This window comes from Eublepharis macularius, chromosome 11 (genome assembly GCF_028583425.1).
Source record: "Eublepharis macularius isolate TG4126 chromosome 11, MPM_Emac_v1.0, whole genome shotgun sequence".
Classification (NCBI taxonomy): domain Eukaryota; kingdom Metazoa; phylum Chordata; class Lepidosauria; order Squamata; family Eublepharidae; genus Eublepharis; species Eublepharis macularius.
The window spans coordinates 63,361,497-63,381,720 of record NC_072800.1 but is presented as its reverse complement, the minus strand read 5'-3'; the positions used below and the strand labels follow the sequence as shown (position 1 = coordinate 63,381,720).

General features: G+C 42.0%; 1 protein-coding gene across 1 annotated transcript in view; it reads left to right on the top strand.

The window, feature by feature from the left end:
* The window catches only part of CDK14 (cyclin dependent kinase 14), a 318,753-nt gene that overhangs the window by 102,389 nt on the left and 196,140 nt on the right, over positions 1-20,224 (top strand). The window contains exons 4-5 of the mRNA XM_054992114.1: positions 36-130; positions 10,455-10,534. Coding sequence (XP_054848089.1) covers positions 36-130; positions 10,455-10,534 — 175 coding nt within the window. The remainder of the gene's footprint in view (positions 1-35; positions 131-10,454; positions 10,535-20,224) is intronic.

The window sequence follows — 20,224 nt, the reverse complement described above, 5'->3', positions numbered from 1 at the left end:
ACATTTTGCTTTTTTGTTGTTGTTTTTCTACTTAGCCAACAAGTCCCAAGTTTGGAAAAGCAGACTCTTATGAAAAACTAGAAAAGCTGGGGGAAGGTTCATATGCCACAGTATATAAAGGCAAAAGCAAGTAAGTGTCATATGCTCAAATTTAATATTGGATTGTGACTTTGTTAGACCAGGTATTATCTAAGTAGTCCTACTGATTTTTCTGTAATGGAAATAACATGGACTGTGAGTAACTGTAGATCAAAATTTTTTAGCTTAATCCTCCTGAAGATAATGTTTGGTCTGAAGTCAGCCTGTTTCTATTCATTTAAACTACCTTGGCTTAAATCTAAGAATTCTCTTAATATGTCTATTCCCATACTTTATTCAAATGGTCCAACAAGAAGTACACATTTCTAAATGTGAATTTGGAACGCCTAATTTTTCATCATGTCGTGACTTTTGGAATTATCTGAGGCAAGATGCATGAAGAGATGCAACATGTGAAGATGCCCCCAAAGTAGACACCACTGCCAATACATTTGTTCTGCAGCTTGCCAAGAGCAAAAGATTTAGTTGGATCCAGATAATCTGGTACCAGGTGTTACTATACACCAGGGGCCAAAACGCCCCCAGATGCTTTGAATCTAATACTAAATACATTTCCAGACTGCATCTCCTTGAGAACAAAACATTGCACAATGTTGGCATGTAGTCCTATGACCCACAGATGTGCTTTGAAAGACGGTGATTCTAATAGGGGTCGGCCATTTCCATAATGCTACATGGCAAAGATTTTGTTGCTTTATTCATCCTAATTTGCTGCAGATCTCTCTTAGGAGATCAAAATAGGTTGTCTTTAAAGTAAATATTCAAGAGGAGTAATAATTATTTGTAATCACTGAAAAAGCTATTAATGTTACAAATTCAGGGTGGAGAAGAAGGTGTGGCCCTTCCCCTGGATACAGTGGTGATGTGATGCATATGCAACACCCAAACTGGCCCTTTTTTACATGATCCTTTTCCCATCAAGAAAACTGAGATTATGAGCAGAACCACAAGTGACAAAAGGCACAGATTGGACACTTGGACACTTCCCTCAAGTTTTGATGGGAAATGTAGGCAGCTTGGCGGAATGTTGGACAAGTGACAGTTGAAAAGTCCATTGGACAGCAGTCAGAGAGCCAAGCTGCGAGACCAGGATGCCTACATTTCCCATCAAAACTTGAGGGAAGCTGACAAGTGTCCAATCTGTGCCTTTTGTCACTTGTGGTTCTGAGAACTCTGAAAAGTGGAACTATCTATGGCTCTAGGCAAATCATTCATGCCCAGTCTTTACCTGGTGCATGTATTGGATAGGGAGGGTAAATGTGAAAATAATCCCCCATGGTGTATGGAGGATTCCATATCCTTCTCCATGATGGACCTTATGAAATCTCTGAGGATTTATCAGGCCATTTTAACATCTTCCATTTAACGTTACATTCTCTTTGCTGTTTTCATCTATAAATCCATCACTGAGTCACAAATTAAAATTTGTTTTGAAGATTGTATTCCAGAGCTAATTTAAAGGATTGACTATTAGAGTTCTTGATGATTTTTGAGGCCTTAAATTAAAAACATTAGGCGGAGTAGTCATCGGGTCTAAATTAGTCTCTGTCATGGGACTCTGAAATAAGTAACTAGATAACTCAAATTTCAAAGGGCCAAACTAGATATGCAGGTTTTTAAAGATTTGGGTCCAAGATCCCTGGGCCTAACTCAGATTCCTGCAGCCACACAGAAGATGTGGGAAATGGCTATTAAAAATTAAAGGAAACACATTTGGGGCTTGCAACACTGCCACCAGGGGAGGAAGGACTCCTGCCTCCCCGCCAGCTGTTTTCCCATGCTGAAATAGCATGGGGAGGAGTTATTCCCCTGTTTTTGCTGCTCCATATGTACAGACTACTCCATATGGAACAGGAAAAATAGAGAAGTAACTTCACGCTCACTATTTTGGTACAAGAAAACAGCTGGTAGAGTGAGGCTGGAGCCCTTCCTTCCTCATCAGCTATGTTTTGAGCCCAAACCAGCTCTCCTTTATTTTTTTTTAACAATCGTTCCCCTACAGCTGCTGTGTGGCTGCAGGGAACTGGACCCAACTCTTTACAAACCTGCCCTTTTAGTTTGGCCCGAAGTAGTACATCACACTAAATAGAATGCATTGAGGAATACCAGAGGTTGTTTCATTGCTAAAGAGGATATTGCTGAAGTTATGCAAGCCTGCTAGAATGCCACAGTTCATTTCTGTGGCTGTAGACTAAAACCTCGCTTATTAACTGTTGATTAGTGTACAGTTTCTACAGTGGTCTGTGATCACGAAACACAAGTAATGAGCACATAGCTTGTGAACGGCGGGGGGGGGGGAGAGGGAAGCATTTGTACTTAAGCCACATATGTCTTTCCTTCTGTTTGATTTTTAAAATGTGAAGTAATGAAAATGCCATTCCATGTGCTACCTGAGAGAAGAAAGTTGAATGAATTTGTAATCACTATAGGACCTTTTGTAGCAGAATGTAGTGGTGGGAAAGATCAAAGGATAGAAAAAGGCCTGAACCTGATACTTATTGCAGAGGTTTTAGGGTGCATGTACAAATATGCTTAGGACATTCTTCCCTCTCCCCTCCATGACCAAGCTTAAAGGACTTATTTGGCTGCCTAGTAGTCTTCAAAATTATTTGTGAAAAAGACCGGCAGCTGGCTATCAGCATAGGTCAGATCATACCATTTATATCTGAGCCTTCCATTCATCCAGACTTAAAATGCAGATCTTGTACCTGAGCTCAGAGAGAAGATGCAGGAGACAGGTAAGGCACTGGCTCCTTGTGTCTCACTTTTCTAGGGCTTTAATTTCTGTAGCACTGAATCAAAGTACAAAGTGTTTTACAGTTTTTATTTTGTTCACAAGAGCTCCAGACAGAATTTGATCATACTCTGTGCTGTGTCACTTACACAGAGGTGAGTTCACTCAATGCAGCCACCCCAACCCACACACATAAGCATGCACACCTTTAAGTGCCTTCTGTTCTAATTGGTTTCCAGGGTTTTGTTTTTTTTTACAGTGCAGATAAAAATTTCTTCTAAATTATCCTATGAACTTATGCTGCTGTGCTATTGTTGAAGGCCCAGCAGCTCTGTTACAAGCTACAGGAAATTTTTTAGGACTTAAAAAGCAGGACAAGCAGAAATAAGGATATAATGACACTGCAGAAGTAGGGGTGGGTGATATAGTCTAACATAGTGATGAATGAAGCCATGAGTTTTCCTGTTCTGTGTGGCTAATGGCCAGTATCAACTCAGTCAACTGTTGCTAAAAACAGGTAACAAGGCTAGCATATCTGCCAATAGTGCCATATAAAAATTATACAAGAGCTGTCCCATTTGTCTGCGACTAATTCTGTGAAACAAATTTGTCAGTTTTTCTGTTTTTAAATCTCTTTGAGATGCGGTGGCAGATCCTGTATTTCTCTATTTAATATAGTGAAGTCTCTTATTTTATCAAATGTATTACTTTTAACTTTTTTTGAACTCTCAAATAGCTAATAGATTATGCCTTTGTTACTTTTGAGGCTACAGAAAAGTTCTGTTGCCTGTTGTTCCCCCTTTTACAATTAGCTGAATGTTGGAAATGTCCAAGTGTGCTGGTCTCTGCTCATATGTACCACAAATGAGGACTGTTTGTCTGAATATCATATTTCATTATTCACAGTCATGAGTCTCTGTATAGACAAAACCCTAAACCATTTAGGTATGAGAACTGGTATACATAAATTTCAGACCCAAATGAAAAAGTACAAATTTTGGTGAAATAAAGATGGGAAGCATGAGGAAATACTCCATTCATTTTAAGAATTGGAGAAAAGAGCTACTTAAATCTATAACAGTAATTTAGGTTGACCAATTATTTTGTTTTTCTTTTGCTGAGTAGCTTCTGTGGCCAAGAGGAAGAGATTGGAAAGAGCTTGATTTGCTTGGGGCTACTAACGTAAATTAAGCGTTCTGTCTCCAGCCAAGCTTCTTCTCACAGGAAAGATCCATTTTGTTCTTTTACACAGATTAAGATTTGTTCTTCACACATGATCATATTCAGTCTTTATAATTTTTGGAAGTGATTGGGGTCTAAATGTAGATTTTTAAAGGAGAAACAGGCCTGGTATACAAATACTCTTGTGTTGTCATATGATGACAAGCCTACCCGGCTGACCTTTTGTTGACGGAGGATGTAACGGCCAGAAAATGTGTGGAAGAGTCGCATAGTTCTTGACTCTTGAAAGACATTTATGCCTTTCACATGGGAAAAGCAGAAGTTCTGTCCATTTCAAAAGCTACCAGAGATCTACACGCATAGAATTTAACTTTCTGGTCATGGAATTTTCCAAGAAGGATGGCAACCACATCTGTGTCTGTGGCACAATCTGAGCAGTTTAGCACCATAATCCAAATTGCTATGCATGTGATTGACAATCCAAGTTATCAGCTTCCTGAAATGGGACTTTTCAACCCATTAATGTTACAAATTACTCCTTGGTGGTGCGTATATTGCATTGCTTGGATTACACATGACCACAACCATGAAAGTCCAGATTAGAAGAAGGCCTGCTTGTTCACTATCATGAAAAAAATCCATCTTTTCACTGGGAATTTTGTGAAATCAGATTATAAATAACATCGAAACAGAGAGCTGGAAAGGATACCAAGGGTCATCTATTCCAACCCTCTGCATAATTCAGGAAACTCACAGATATCTCCCCCACCCCACTTTACTTCCCCATAGACCCCTGCTCTATGCCCGGTGTCCATATTCCTTCAGTATATTGTTCTTCCCTGTCCATATAAGGTACAACAATATTGTCAATTTAAAGGATTATTAAAATAGTCTCTCTGATTTCCCAGTTAGCAATGAAAAGTACAGTTACCTGTTTTACACAATTTATGGAAATTTTGAAGAGCCTCTTCACCTGGATTTGCTCTGATGCCACATATTGAATTACCTTCCAAAAAGGGGGCTAATCCAAAAACCAAAGTCCCCTTGCTCAATAAAGTTTTCTTGATCAATAGGCTACCACTACCAAAGGTATAAAAAATTCACTGATCACCATCTTTCCTTTTTCAGCCAAGAAAGTTAGGTGTCTAAACTGTATATTTAGATAACTTCACAAAATCTAGAACTTTGTCACTATCAGTCAGGGCTAGTTGATGAAAGGAATCCATACAGAGCAGACCATATGGTGCTTTGGAACTTCTTCAAATTCAGAACGAATTCAAGAGGTTTATCAGCAAAAAAAAAATGCACAAAAATAACATGACTCTCAACATTATACCACCCACATTTCTTCAGTTTTCTGATGATCTTTATTGCCATAAACCCAGGTAAAACTACATGTCCCCACAGAATAGCTGCCAAACAGACCAAGGACAGAGAAAACATTATATCCTTGCCATCAAACTCATAGGAATTTCATGAAAGTATACAATAACATCATGACTTAATAGCAAAGTAAGACATCAGAAATTTCTAGCCACCAAACAATTTCACCACAGCAATCCACTACGAATTCAGAAATATAAATAATTGGAATAAGTGGGGAAATCTCAGCACTTGTTATTGGGAGGACAGATCAGCAGATTTTATTTATCTGACTGAATTGATGTATGAGATGTTTTTCTTATGGAGGCCTTTCCATTATAATATATTGAATCAGATTTTAAAAAATCTGTTTAATAACCCAATATTCAGGAAATTGGCCCACTGCAGACCATGGGAGCACTGCTGGAGTGGCATGATCTGCTGGTGTGATCCTGTAATCCACACTGGCTCAATTTCTACCCATTTGGGGTCAAAATCGGGCTGGTGCATAGCACAGCAGCACTCCAGGGCCCATTGCAAAGCCCCAGCCTGCTCGGGCCCTGTTGTGGCAGGTTGGTGCGCCAGGCACCCCCAGTGCCTCTGCAACCGCGGTGGCATGACCTTCCGGAGGCCCGCCCCTGAGGAGGCTGCTGCAGTGATGGAGAAGGGTGTCATGGCCCTCCCTGCTGGCATGCCAGGCCTTCCCGCCCCTTCCTAAGTAAGCCATATTGGCAACCACTCTTTATCCTTGTGCAGGCCAGAGTATGCTAGGGGCATGCAGGAGGGGGTTGAATCTGGTTTCCTGCTTCAGGTTAACCTGAAGCAGGAAAAAATTTCAGAAATACCTTAATTCTGAAGTGGCAAGCCGCTTCAGAATTAAGGTCCTTTACTCGCTTCGATATGCTCTGTAAATATTTGGACCATAGTGAAGTGAGGGGGGCAACTCCCTCCTACCCCCCACCCCCCCTGGGGCAACCCTTCCACCCCCCACCCCGTGGGGAACCCCTCCACCCCCCATCCACTTACCTTACCTGGTGGGAGGGTCAGCTGTGCTGTGGGGCCGCTGCCGCTGCCATGGCAGTGGCACGAGGCTGTGATGGCCTGGAGGCTCCAGGCTGTCGCAGCAGCCTTGTGCTGCTGCTGCTGCTGCCACGGTGGCGGCACGAGGCTCCAGGCCGTCACAGCCTTGTACTGCCACCGCCTGAGCCTCCGGGGCGATGGGGAAGGCTGGAGCTGCCTCCTCCGGCCCTTACTGCCCCTTAAATGGCTGCGGCACGCCAGCACTGCCATGGCCATTTGAGGGGCAGTAGGGGCTTTCTCCACCTTCTCTGGCCCTTCCTGCCCCTCAAATGGCCACTGCGGTGCTGGCGCACCACAGCCATTTGAGGGGCAGGAAGGGCCAGAGGAGGCAGCTCCGGCATTCCCTAACACCCCGCAGGCTCAGGTGGTGCTGGCTGTCCCCAACAAGGTAGGTGGGGGTAGGGGGGGTGGGGGTGGGATGATGTTTAAAGGGCCCTACCGCTGCTTGCAAGCAGCGGCAGGGCCCTTTAAACTCAGCCCTGAAGCTTTCTGAAGCTTTCCAAAAGCTTCAGAAAGCTTTGATTCTGGATTTCGGAATTGGGGCCAGCATGCTGGCCCCGATTTGGATATCCAGAATCTTTCCGGATTGGCTCCACTTCGGGTATTTTTACCCGAAGCGAATACTGAAGCGCACAGCCCTAGAGTACGCCTGCACAGGCATAAAAAGTGAGTTGTCACCAGTATGGTTTGCTTTTATATAGTAAGATGGCTGTTTAAAATGCTTTTAACAACAACAACAACAACAACAATATTTGATTTATATACTGCCCTTCTGGACAACTTAATGCTGACTCAGAGCAGTTTACAAAGTATGTTGTTATTATCCTCCCGACAATCACCCTGTGGAGAGTGTGGTACTGAGAGAGCTCCAAGAAGCTGTGACTGACCCAGGGTCACCCAGCTGGCTTCAAGTGGAGATTTGGGACAGCTGATATAAAAGCAAAAACATTTGTCCTTACGTTTAATTGTATTTAACTTTCATTTTATTGTAATGTTAAATTTTGATGTATCTTTACACCGTGTCATACTGCAGAATGAATTGTCTGCATGTGGGAGGACCTGTGAGAACTAAGGCGGCATTTAACTTCTCCATTTCCTCTCTCCCTCTTTGCCTCACCCTGGCTATGCCTATAGCCTCTTCTTTTTCTTTGCTTCCACCCGCTTACCTACCTGTTTTTTCCCTCAGTTCTTCAGCTTTCCCTGCCCGTTATTTCTTTCTGATCCCACCTTTGTGCGTCCATATTCTGTCTCCCCCAGCAACCTCTGCCATGACTCTTTTACTTTTTTCTCCCCCACACCTCTATTTTCAGCTTTCTCTTTTTACCTTCCACGCACAGCTTTACCTTCCCTCCCTTCTATCTTTTTATATCTTCCCCCTTCTGCCATGTTGATACTGAAATTTGGAATCCTCTGCAATGTTGTTAGTTGGTTGCCTAGCAACCCCTAATATGGCTGCCAAGATCTTACAGTGTAATTTTGTGAGAACTTAATAGGGCACCTTCTTTAAAGATGCTGACACTGCTTCTGCAGTCTTTGAGGTTTTCTAACCCCAATGTGTTTTTTTAACATACTATATTTTCCTGAAAACCTAGGATTGTTGAAAACTCGCAAATGTATGTCCCTGGACTAGGGTTCCTATCCTCCCGCTCGGGCCGGGGGATCTCCTAATCCCTCCCTCCCTCCCCCGCGCCCGCTTACCTGGCGCCGGGGGGGGCGCTCCCTGGGGCGCCCCCTCCCCGGGTGGTGTGGCACACCCCTGGGTGCGGGGCGCACTCCCGCACCTCAAGAGCAGGCGGTGGTTGCAGTGGCCACGGCCTGCTCTCTCGCCGCCGCGCCCCTTGTCCCTGCCAGTGCGGGCAGCACAGGGGCAGCGGCAGCAAGAGAGCGAGCTGCAGTGGCCATAGCCTGCTCTCTCTCTCTCCGCCGCTGCTTCCGCGCCCCTTGTCCCTGCCGGCGCGGGCAGCACAGGGGCAGCAGTGGCCGCGGTGCGTGCAAGAGCTCTCTCTTGCCGCCGCCACTGCCCATGTGCTGCCTGCACTGGCAGGGACAAGGGGCGTGGCGGTGGCGGCAGCAGCAAGAAAGGCAGAGAGAGCTGCCCGTGGTCTCTGCCCTTCCTCCTGGCGTGATGACATCAAAAGTGATGTCATCAAGCACACTGGGAGCGTGCGCGTGCGCACAACAAGGACAGCCCCCAATGAGGTAGGAGCCAGCGTCCCAGTCTCCCGCTGGGAGACTTTAGGGACCTGGCAAACCTTCCCTAGACCCACTGTGTGGATGTTTTGATCTGCTTTGGTCTGTTTCAGAAGTAGATATGATAGATTTTTAAACAATAAAAATGGATCTATTTTAGGTGGTTGTACAAATGTTCGAGCATGTTTCCTGCTTGCTTCGGTAATTGGTAACCTAAGCACTCAAAAGAGCAGACATAAACGTGGGATAGCCAATATAATTGCTCCTAAACTAAGCTCACTCAAATAATCTTCCCTTGAAATTTCAATATTCATGCAATTCCATGTGTGCAAAATACATAAATACATCAGTTAAGCATAAGAGTGAGTCTCTGAAGACAACATAAGCATAAAGTTCAAATTAGGATAAAAAGACACTTAAATTGTCTGTATTAAAATCTTAGAGAGCAGGGATTTAAAGAGTGAAGGAGAAATTGTTACAATGTTCTATTAATGGAAAAATAATAATTTTAAATTCGTACATGTGAGTTTTGCAATTTTAAAGCTGGGTCAGAATATATTGCAAATAGTAGTCCAGTTTCAAAACCATAGTTTCTTCTAGTTTCTTCTTGCTTCCTAATTCAATAGTTTTTTTAAAAAATGATGGACATGCATCCTGAGAGTAGAAAACATCTAAATAGGAACGTTTTGTATTATAGAACAGAGAATCGTCTATCTTGTAGTATTAAAGCAAAAGCATTTTACAGTTTGGAAAAATAGCTTGTTACTTTCTAAAAGCACCCGGCGCGGAACTTACCTGCACCGGCGTTTGCAGGGCTCACCGGCAGGGAGAAAAGGGCTGGACGGCATCTTGGCTGGCCCTGCCCGGATGCACGGCTCCCAATGCAGGCTGGGCAATGTAGTTTTTAAAGAAGGCAGCCAGCCAATTGGGGCAAAGGGCTGGGCAGGGGAACCAATCAGAAAAGGGAGGTATCCGACCTGAGAAGGGAAGTTTTCCCTCAGGTCCTCCCAAAAAGTATATCTGCTCGGGCCGGCTGGTTGCAGTTCAGTCGGCCTCGGAACAGCGATCCCCACCCACCCTCCGCTTGATTCAGTTGTTTGGGAAGCGTTACCTCGGGGTTTAGTTGGTTAGACATTGATGTTAGCGTAGACTGGTTAAGTGTATGCCTTGGACTGTTTTGTTCATTGAAATGATTGAGGTTCACATTTTGTCAAGTTATTTTGTCACACCTTATGTTGGTGGTTTGGGCGTGGGGCACCAATCCCGTCAGGGAAAGACAGGGCCGGCTGGCACTGTTTCCCCATAGATGGGGATCCCCATAAGGGATCTTGGACCAGGCTTGGCAGTGGTAAGCCTGGCTCGGGAGGCTGACAGAGCAGGCCTGTGTCCAGGTGATGGGGGAGCCACGCAGAGGCCACTGCCCAGTGTGACTCCCTTGACCGTCATTCCGGGTTTCCCCCCTGCAGCAGGCGTGCTGGAGGGGTGAGGTGTCATCGGTGGGCAGATGGGCCAGCCGATGCTGGAATCCGTGCCCCTACGCAGCCATAGCTCCTTAATCCTGTAACCAATATAGTTGTGGCCAATTTTCTCCAAAACGAGCGTCAGCGTGTTTTTTTATTTCTGCCCTGTACATCCCTGCCTTTTAGGCTGGCAATGCAACCAGAAATTGCATACTGAGGAATATACTGGAGTGTTGGTTCTATAGATGAAAAATATCAGTGATGCTTAATGGAAAGAAGTTGACTGTAGTAAATCCTCTTATCAGACTGCTGTATTTCATCCTAACTTTGTGTTTTATTTACTCCAGGGTAAATGGCAAACTGGTGGCACTGAAAGTGATTAGACTTCAAGAAGAGGAAGGTACCCCATTTACAGCCATCAGAGAAGGTACACTTCTTTAATAATTGAAGTTTTAGGGGCGAACTAACCATTTAATTTACAGTGGCCCATGGTGGCCCTACCAAACAAAGCAAAGGCCCAGCAACGCTGTCCATGTTGGATGACCTTGGGTCAGTCACAGCCCCACCCACCTCACAAGGTGATTGTCATGAGGATAACAATAACATACTTTGTAAACCACTCTGAATGGGTATTAAGTTGTCCTGAAGGACGGTATATAAATTGAATGTTGTTGTTGTTGTTGTTGTTGTTGTTATCTTAAGGGCCTCTTGGCACAGACTCTTCATTAGCAGTGGGTATACCTCATGGGCTGCTGAGCTTAGCTTGTTCCAGGGCTGTTTTAGCTTCTCAGTCCACTTCTGTTTGGCTTTCTCTTGGATTTTCACTTGTAATTGTAATGTGTATAATCTAATCTCCGACTTCTTGAAGATGCTAGAGCCCTGGGCTTTTCAAATTACATGGTTACGTTCTCTGCAGGAGGATGATTGCTACTTTAAAAAGCAAAGCCTACCCTGTTGTGTGGGAGTTTACATGAAATAAAACAAATCTGTGCTTCTAAATAGTCGGTTTATATAAGAACTGGTATCAGGTATAAATGACAGTGTGTATACATTTGTGGAAGAGCAGAAATGCCAGGAGGAGTAATTATTGAGGTTATTATGTTCTGAGAAAACAGTTGGCTATACTCCATGGATGGTATCTCATGTATCTGCTCAAATGAACCAAAATTACACAAAATTACACAAAAAGTATTCCAAATATTTTCCAGTCAATTTTGTGAGGTGCTTTGTTGCTAATTAGAAGCAAAAAGGGTATAGATTGTTTGTAAACATCTTATTTGGAGGGAAAGAAAAGTGTGTGTTACCTTTACCAGAACTTGTTTTGTGTCACAACAGAGCAAAAGGCTCTCCTTCAAACAGAAACTGTTAGTAAAATTTGAAGGATAGCTGCTTCATGTTGTATAACACTGGAACAAAACACACATGGGTGAGTTTGGTAAAGGTGCATGAATATTCCTCTTCAGATATGATAATGTGATGGAAAGTGGAAGCAGCTGTGCAATTCCACATCTGTTTAGTCCCATGTTATATCACACAAATCCACTGTTATCTGCCTGGATAGCAGTACTTTTTTTTTTTTGTAGCAAATTCAAAACTTTTCTGTCTTGTTTTCCATCTTGTAAACTTTTCTGCCTTGGAGGCCTGTCTTTGGTTTGAAGCAGATAAACAAAAATTATTTCCAAAAAAAGGTTAATTCATTACATTTTTTGTGCTAATAGAAAAATCCTATTACATAAATAGTATTTGATGGGATGATCTGATTCCATTTCATGTATAATGTGAGCTCTGTGAATAGCATCCAGATTTTGGCCATTTCCACACACGTTGAATAATGCACTTTCGATGCACTTTCACAATCCTTTTGAAGTGGTTTTTTTGTTCCACACATAGGCTGCTTCCACACATGTTGTATAATGCACTTTCAATGCTCTTTAGTGATCATTTGGAACTGGGTTTACGTGTGTGAAACAAAATCCACTTCTAAAGGATAACTAAAGAGCATTGAAAGTGCATTATCCAACGTGTGTGGAAACAGCCATGGAAAATCAGTTTCAAATGTTCACTAAAGAGTATTGAAAGTGGATTATCCAACGTGTGTGGAAGCAGCCTTTAAAAAATCAATGTCCATGCATGCAGGTATAGCTGTAGATGGCTTTTTGATCTCTGAATATCTGAACATTTTGGTATCTTACCTATAACTACCTATAAACTGGCAAAGCCTTGGCAAAAGCATAAAACATTTACGTGTTGAGTTTCTTTTGAAGTTTTAAGGTCTTCTCTCTCCTCAGAATGAATTCATTCCAAATAAAACAATAGGTCCTTGTTGAAATAGCTCAAGACTTCTCTGTCAGTTGCAAATTGTCATAGTAATAACTGTACACTAGAAGGAAGTTACTGCAGACAGGATCTGTACTGGGTATGTACCCTCAGTTGTTGCTGGTACATTTAATAACACCTCAGTGAAACTGGTTACCCACAGGTGGGTGGGTAAAGATTTAAAGTGCGGATTGAATTCAGACACAGACTGAACATGCTCTTTCCCGTATGGAGGCATGGAATGTTGTACAGAATCTGTTTTAGTAGGAGGAAAACCCAAGAAATTGGAAGTATGAGGAGAAATTGTATATATATCCCAAATCTAATTATGCTTCTCATCAAAATGATTTCAGTAGTGGGGCTATTCATTAGTAACAGAGGAAAAACACTTGTGCTGATTCTAAATCATTGCAGAATTGCCTAAAGACCAGTGAAATTGTGAAGGAAGCCCAGTCCTTAATATTTTATAAATTTTGGAACAGCTATTGAAATTGGGGTACATAATGCGTGGACATAATTATCTTGATTTCAGTAAGTTACGTTTTTGATATTCTTGTTGACAAGAGTACTGTTGACAGTAGTAGGACCCAAAATGTGGTTTGGGTCCTACTGCTGTTAGGTGGATTTGTAACTGGTTGACGGATTGCACCAAAACAGTGCTTGTAAATGATTCCTCATCCCCTTGACAAGCGGAGTGCCTCAGGGATCTGTCCTGGGCCCCATGTTGTTCAGCATCTTTATAAATGACTCGAATAATTTGCAGGTGATACTAAATTGGGAGGGGTAGCAGAAACAGTAGAAGATAATCAAGGTTTAGGATGATCTTGACGGGCTGGAAAACTGGGCTAAAACTAACAAAATGAATTTCAGCAGAGATAACTGTAAAGTTTGCATTTCGGTAGGAAAAATCAAATGTGTGCACTGAAAATGAGACAGCAATGTGATGCGGTAGCTAAAAAGGCAATTGTGGTTTCGGGGTACAGCAACAGAAGTATAGTGTCCAGATCGTGCAGAGTGGTGGTATCTCTTTGCTTTGGTTAGACCTCACTTGGAGTACTGTGTTCAGTTTTGGGTACCACAGTTTAAGAAGGATGTTGACAAGCTGGAGCATGTCCAAAGGAAGGCAATAAAGATGGTGAGGGCTGGGCTATGGAAACCAAGTCTTATGAAGAAAGGTTGAAGGAGCTAGGTACATTTAGTGTGGAGATGAGATAATGGATGGGTGATATGATAGCCCTCTTCAAGTATTTGAAGGGCTGTCAAGTAGAGGATGGAACAGAGTTATTTTCTGTTGCCCCAGACGGTTGTACCAGAACCAACAGGTTAAAATTAAATCAGCTAAACATTAGGAAGAACTTCCTGACAGAGCCAGTTTGGTGTAGTGGTTAAGAGCAGCAGGACTCTAATCTGGAGAACTGAGTTTGATTCCTTACTCCTCCATTTGAAGCCAGCTGGGTGACCTTGCATCAGTCACAGCTCTTACAGAGCTCTCTCAGCCCCACCCACCTCACAGGTGATTGTTGTAGGGATAATAATAACATACTTTGTAAACCACTCTGAGTGGGTGTTAAATTGTCCTGAAGGGCAGTATATAAATCGAATTTTGTTGTTGTTGTTAAAGCAGTTCTTTGATGGAACAGGCTTCCTCGGGAGGTGGTGAATTCCCCTCCTTTGGCATTTTTAAGCAGAGGCTAGATAGCCATCTGACAGCAGTGACTCAGTATGAATTGAGGAAGATCTTGAGGGGGAGGGCAGGAAAGGATGAGCTGGTGCTTGGCTCTCATGGCCCGTTCTTGTATGTCCAGGATAATGCCGATTGCCACTTTAGGGTCAGGAAGTAATTTTCCTCCAGGCCAGATTGACTAGAGGACATTTGGGATCCCTTCCAGCTCTGTGTTTCTATATGAAAGGTGCATCCCTGGGATTCCATATTGTGTAGACAAGGAGAGCAGGTTAAAAAAATGCCCTCTGTCTGCACTGTGAAGAATTTCCTCAAACCATTGCAGTCACCACTATAAGATGTTGTTGTTGTTAAACAACTGTGCTTCTATATTGCCCTTCTAGACAAATTAGTGCCACACCCAGAGCAGTGAACAAAGTCAGTGTTATTATCCCCACAATACAGCTGGGGACCTGGGACTGAGAGGAGTGGCTTATCCAGGGACACTTACTGAGCTCATGTAGTGGAATTTGAACCAGCAGAGTGTTGATTTACGTCTCAACCACTTAACTACTATGCTACAGCGGTGATATGGCACTCAGGTGAGCAGGAAGGTACTCATCTTGTCTCATGCAGTCTCATGCAGTTATGATATGAGGAGATTCTACTCATGGGCTCTCAAATTATTCCCTCTACTAGAAAACTTGGTATTCTTATGCCATCCTGGAGTGCAGTAAAGTGGAGTAACTATAAACAAGATAGGGGCTTCGGAGTACTAGGTTCTCCAGTTATCCAAAAAATGTTTTATTTCGGGTTAAGAAGAAGGGGGAAGTCCTCATGAAAAAAGGTACATATATATAAACAAAATAAAAAGGTTAGAAGCTTTGGAAGCAATGGGATAATTGACCCCCCACAGAGCTAATCTCCCCACCCTTCTTGTACAAAGACAATAAATGTTTGGGAAGGAATTTGCTTGTGGTTCTAAAATAAGATGCACTACTTAGGCTAGATTACTGCAGCTGGTTTTGCAGCCCACCCTGAAATCTTGCAGTTATCTGCTTTGCTGTTGCAGGGACTTTCTGTGCAGCTTTCTGAGCATTCTATCCCAAACTCAACAGTATAGTTTGGGGAGGATTGGATTAGATCCCCTCCTTAGACATCCACCTTAAAGTAATATAGTATATACAGCTTGCATTCTACAAGCATATACATGTTTATATGGCTGTTACTAAAAATCTGCCATCACTGATTTTGTGGATTACTTTGAATGCAGGGGGAACTCCCACATCTGAGCATTCTGTTGCACATGTGTGTTGGCATACTTTTTTCTGTAGTTCTGGCCACTATTCTGGGAAAGGGTTTGTATTGCATATTTTGACTTTAGCATTGCATGGCTTTTAAATGAGGTCATGTGCATTTCATATCTGTGCTTATACAAGCAGGGTGTCATTAATCATCATTGTTGATGTGGAGGGAGGAAGAGATTGTATTAAACTGTTATAGAATGCCTCCCAAGGCAAATATTTCCTTTCCATCAGATTCATTTCAGTTGTTTATTAGGCCACTACTAATGTTTAAAATCTCCCCATTAAAAGAATTCTCTTCACCAGAACAATAGCATCTTAATTTTTTTAAAAAATCCAAAGCAAAGTTTTGTAATTACAAAGCAAAATTAATAATTTTATTAAAGAAGTTGGCATTTGAAGTTTAAAAGAGGACAAACTTGGAAAAATTGCTTAAAACACACAAAATAGCAAAATATCAGTTAAGTGCTGCTACATGTTTAAACCCTTTGTCTGGGGATGGCCTCGCCAACCACTCCCCAGCTGGGCGGCATCACGCCCCCCCCCCCCACCGATCACACTTACCAGCTGGGAGCAGATACTAGCTGGGAGGTGGTGCGGCCAGCGCCACCACTGCTGCTGGAGGACCCGCCTGATTGTGATACCCTTTATAACTTGGGGGCCACATAAATGAAGGAGTGTCTCTCACTATATGTGCTCCCGGACTCTCAACCTGTGTGCTAGACAAGTTCCCCTAACAAGCTATTTTTCCCACCCCGTGGCTTTCCCTTCTCCAGTTAGGAGGATATACTTCTGAGCCAGGGGTGCAGTGCCAATGTTCTAAAATGGTTTATCAGAGGAAGTAAGAACAGCTTTTTCATTTTTGATCTTTCAGAAATGATATAGGAAAGTGTTACTCAATAGTGATTGTCAGTAGTGTTTTTGGGTAGGTAACTGGAGAATTGGGGTATATGGTACAGGATAAAGTCTTTTGCTGAGTGAGCACAAACCAGTTCTTGTTTTGAAGGGTTTTTTGTATATTTTTGTGTAAGATATGTATATAACCAGTTATTCCTGCTTTCTCAGCCTTGAGAACAAATTTATTTGCAGCGCTTGAAACCTTGTCTTCTTCCCAAGGCAGGTTCCAGTGACAACTCAAATCATAGTAAGAACAGTAAAACTGCATAACATTATCATTGCAATGGCCTCTGTACACAGACCAGAGATCCCAAGAATGTCACTCTGGCTTGATGACATCAGTTCCATTTTTCAATGGAAGTAATGCTGATTGTTGGTGGAACATTGAGGAACCCCCTTAATTATTTCTCCACTGGCCTGTTAAGCAGGAAATGGGAGCCTGGTTAGGAGGTATCCCACTAGTGCAAGACCTTGCCCCTCAAGGCAGCTTTCCATGTGGCAATTAAATCAGGGAGAAAGGCTGAGTACAAACATTTTAAATAAAAATAGACATTTCTTTATACAAATCCAGAAATGCCATCTTTCCAGAGCTTCTTAGCAGCAATAGTCAGTAGAGGTATGCATAATGACAATCCCAAGCTGTAAAAATCATGAAAATAACTGTTAGGGATGTTACTTGTGACTCTCTGAAATGGAAATGCTGGTTTGGGCTGTTTGGTAGTCACGGAAATTCCTCCCTGAACATTCCATGATGTTTTTCGATTTCGAATGCCACTTCATCACAGCAGCACACAGGCACTTTTCAGTTATCGCAGGGAGCTAAATCTTTACCCCAGGCAACCAACCACATTTATTTCTCTCAATGTGATAACAGAACACAGAGCTGTCCCAGCCAGGGGCTCTGAAATGCCCACGAAAGCTTCCCACATGCTTCCACATTTCCAAAAAAGAAACAGGAGAGAGCCATCAGTGCTGTCAGTGGGGGAAAGAGAGGCATCATTATCTTCAATGATGTTTCTTTATAAGGCAAGATCGAAATAACGGAAAAGTGCGCTCAAAAAAATAAAAAAATGGGGGGGGGGGGAGGTCCTGCCAAAAAAAGCGGTTTTCAAGCGGCCGTGTGACCGGAGGGACGTGCGAGAAAGACGGATTGGAAGCAGGAATGTGAACGAAGAGGAAAAAATCATGGATTGGAGGCAAACAGAAGATATCTGATAAACATGCGGGTAATGGGTGAATGTGGATTTGACCTAGGTTAGCATAAAGCCAATGAAAGTATTATCCTAAAAGTTCTGAAATATCCCTTCTAAGAAGAGAAATAGCTCCCTTCTCTGTTAGTGTCCCGTTCAAACATACAAACCTATTCCAAGACTTAAATCACTATACCAGAGCTTGAGAGGGCTCTTCTCACTACTATCTCTGAGGTATTATGACAACCTCGGGTGTGTGGTGATACAGATGAAGGGTATCTTGAAAGTCTCATGTATTTGATAACAGTTGTGTTTTCAGAAAGAGTAGTTCAGTCTATAAAAGTCTCATTTGGCTGAAATATACAATGGGTAGGGCTTTTTTTGCAGGGTTGACGTGTATTTAGGCTTGGAGTTACTGATATTTCTCTTTACAATTTTTTTTTTACATCTCCAGCAGCTATGCTGTGTGTTATAAAACCTAAATATTTTATATGGATTCTTCATTTAAAAATTATTTAAAGCACATGAAGACATGTATGTATAATAGAGATGGGCACGAACTGGGAAATTCAAAACTGTGCAGTTTGTGGTTTGTCATGTTTCACAAACCACAAACTTTCACGAACTTGCCCTGGTTCACAAACTGATTCGTTCAGTTCATGAAAACGTCACTTCTGGGTCAACAGAAGGTCTGCAGAGAGCCCATTGCCCCCACTGCCTAGGAAACTGATTGATCGGCACCAGGCTGTCTAAACTGATGAACCGAAATACAAACTGGGCTAAAATTCGCCAGAGTTTTTGAGAAATGAGCTCCTATAAACCAACAGTTCGTGAACCACAAACCGGCCTGGTTCATGACGACCTTTGGTTCGTATTTCAGTTCGTGCCTGCCTCTAATGTATAACCCAATTTAGACCTCTTCTGTTTTAATCCACTGGTTCTTAACTTTTAATCCACTAACACCTACCAGGTATACAACATTATAACTGAATTATCTCAAGCTGCAATTAAAAAATATGGCATTAAAAACACTCTAGGTAAGGCAACTTCATGTAAGTATGTCTAATTAATATACCAACAAGTGAGAAACAGATATTCAAAAACATGACAGTATTAAAACCTGACAGATGTTGTTTAGAAAACCTGTTGCTCCCTCTCCCATTACTACTATTTCATTGCCACCTCTTGTTTCCTTTTTGGAAGCTCATAGTCTCATAGATGATGGGCTATTGTTTTGTTGCTCCCAGCAGCAAATGGATATTCCTATTTGATTCCTATTGACTGTGTACCCCTTATTAAGGGCCTGGGAGAAAAATGTAGCAGCTGAGATTTTATCCTCTGAGCAAGGTGAACAGTACAAACCTTTTTAACTTGCTATCAGAAACTACTGGAAGTGAGGAAAGGAGCTAACTAAGATTTCAAATGTTCACCCATTGGTACCTTCCGAAAGTTTTGAACTCCCACCTCCCTCCAATTTGTAGATCACCCTGCGAGGGAGGCTCATCACCTCAGTTAAGAATCATTCGAATCTTCTTTTCCTGCCATCTTTGCCTTATAAACATTTTAATATACGCTTTGTTTATAATGGATAATTAGCCTATTAATTAATTTTACTGTTGGCTTTATTGTTAATTGTACTGTTTTATTAGTGTTAAACTTGTTTACATCATATTAATTGCATTTATGTGTAACTTCTGCTAACACCATCTTGTGAACCTACGTTGAAAGATGCTTCATGATGTTATCCATATTTCTTCCAGTAAGAAACAGCTTTATGGGAATTTTACAGAAATGAATTCTTTCTTTCCTTTATTGTGTAGATGACTTAGTCCTGGGAGAAGGCTCAGGGTGAATAATGAGGCTATAAAAATCCCTTTAAAACAAAGTGTAATACAATACAATAATTAAAAAAAAATCCCACAATCTGCTGGCTTAATCTTCCAAAACCAAGTCAAACACTTCACACAATACTTCTGAAAGAAGGCTTCAATTTTGGAGGGCATAAAGTTCTGTTTTAAGGGTCATAAAGTTCTGTCTTAAGGATCTTGTATATTTTCATAGTTTGGATTGACTGAAATGTGAGCTAGGACCATTTATTTCTGTGTTGAGAAACTGCAGACAGCATTGACTACCAAGAGACTACAGAAGTCATAAGAGGTTAGGACTTAAGCAGTTCAGCATTGTGCTTTTATGTCTGTATCAGAATCCAAAGTTGGTCACAAATTTAATGAGTTCAACACTTCAGACCTTGCTTTGAAACTTTGGTTCATTACCTGGAGATTCCAGACTGTAATTTTGAAGACACTGAACATCCATAATACAGTTTGCAGTCAGAAAACAGACCTCTTTCCCTCGCTAGTGTGTCAGTGATAAAGGCTGTGTGCAGTTCTTGTATTTGTGAAAAATGCTTTTCTTTGATTCCTCAAAATATCAGAAGATAAAATCTGAGTCAGTAGAACTTGGTGCCTAGACTTCTGCATTTGTAAGCAACATTTCCATGTGGGTGCTTTCCTGTTCTATTTGCTAAAGCATTCTGTGTAACTCAGATACTGCATTCTTGCAAAACACAATTATTTTAGTTCAAGATGCTAGTGTATTGTAAATTGAAGCAATTTTTTTTGCTTTCCTTCTTGAAAGTTATTGCTGTCAGGTTTTACAATCAATCAATAAGAAAGGAGTTACATTTGAAATTAGGTATTGGTCTTTACTGTCATTGTTACCATAATAAAAATTAATGGCTATGTAATTTT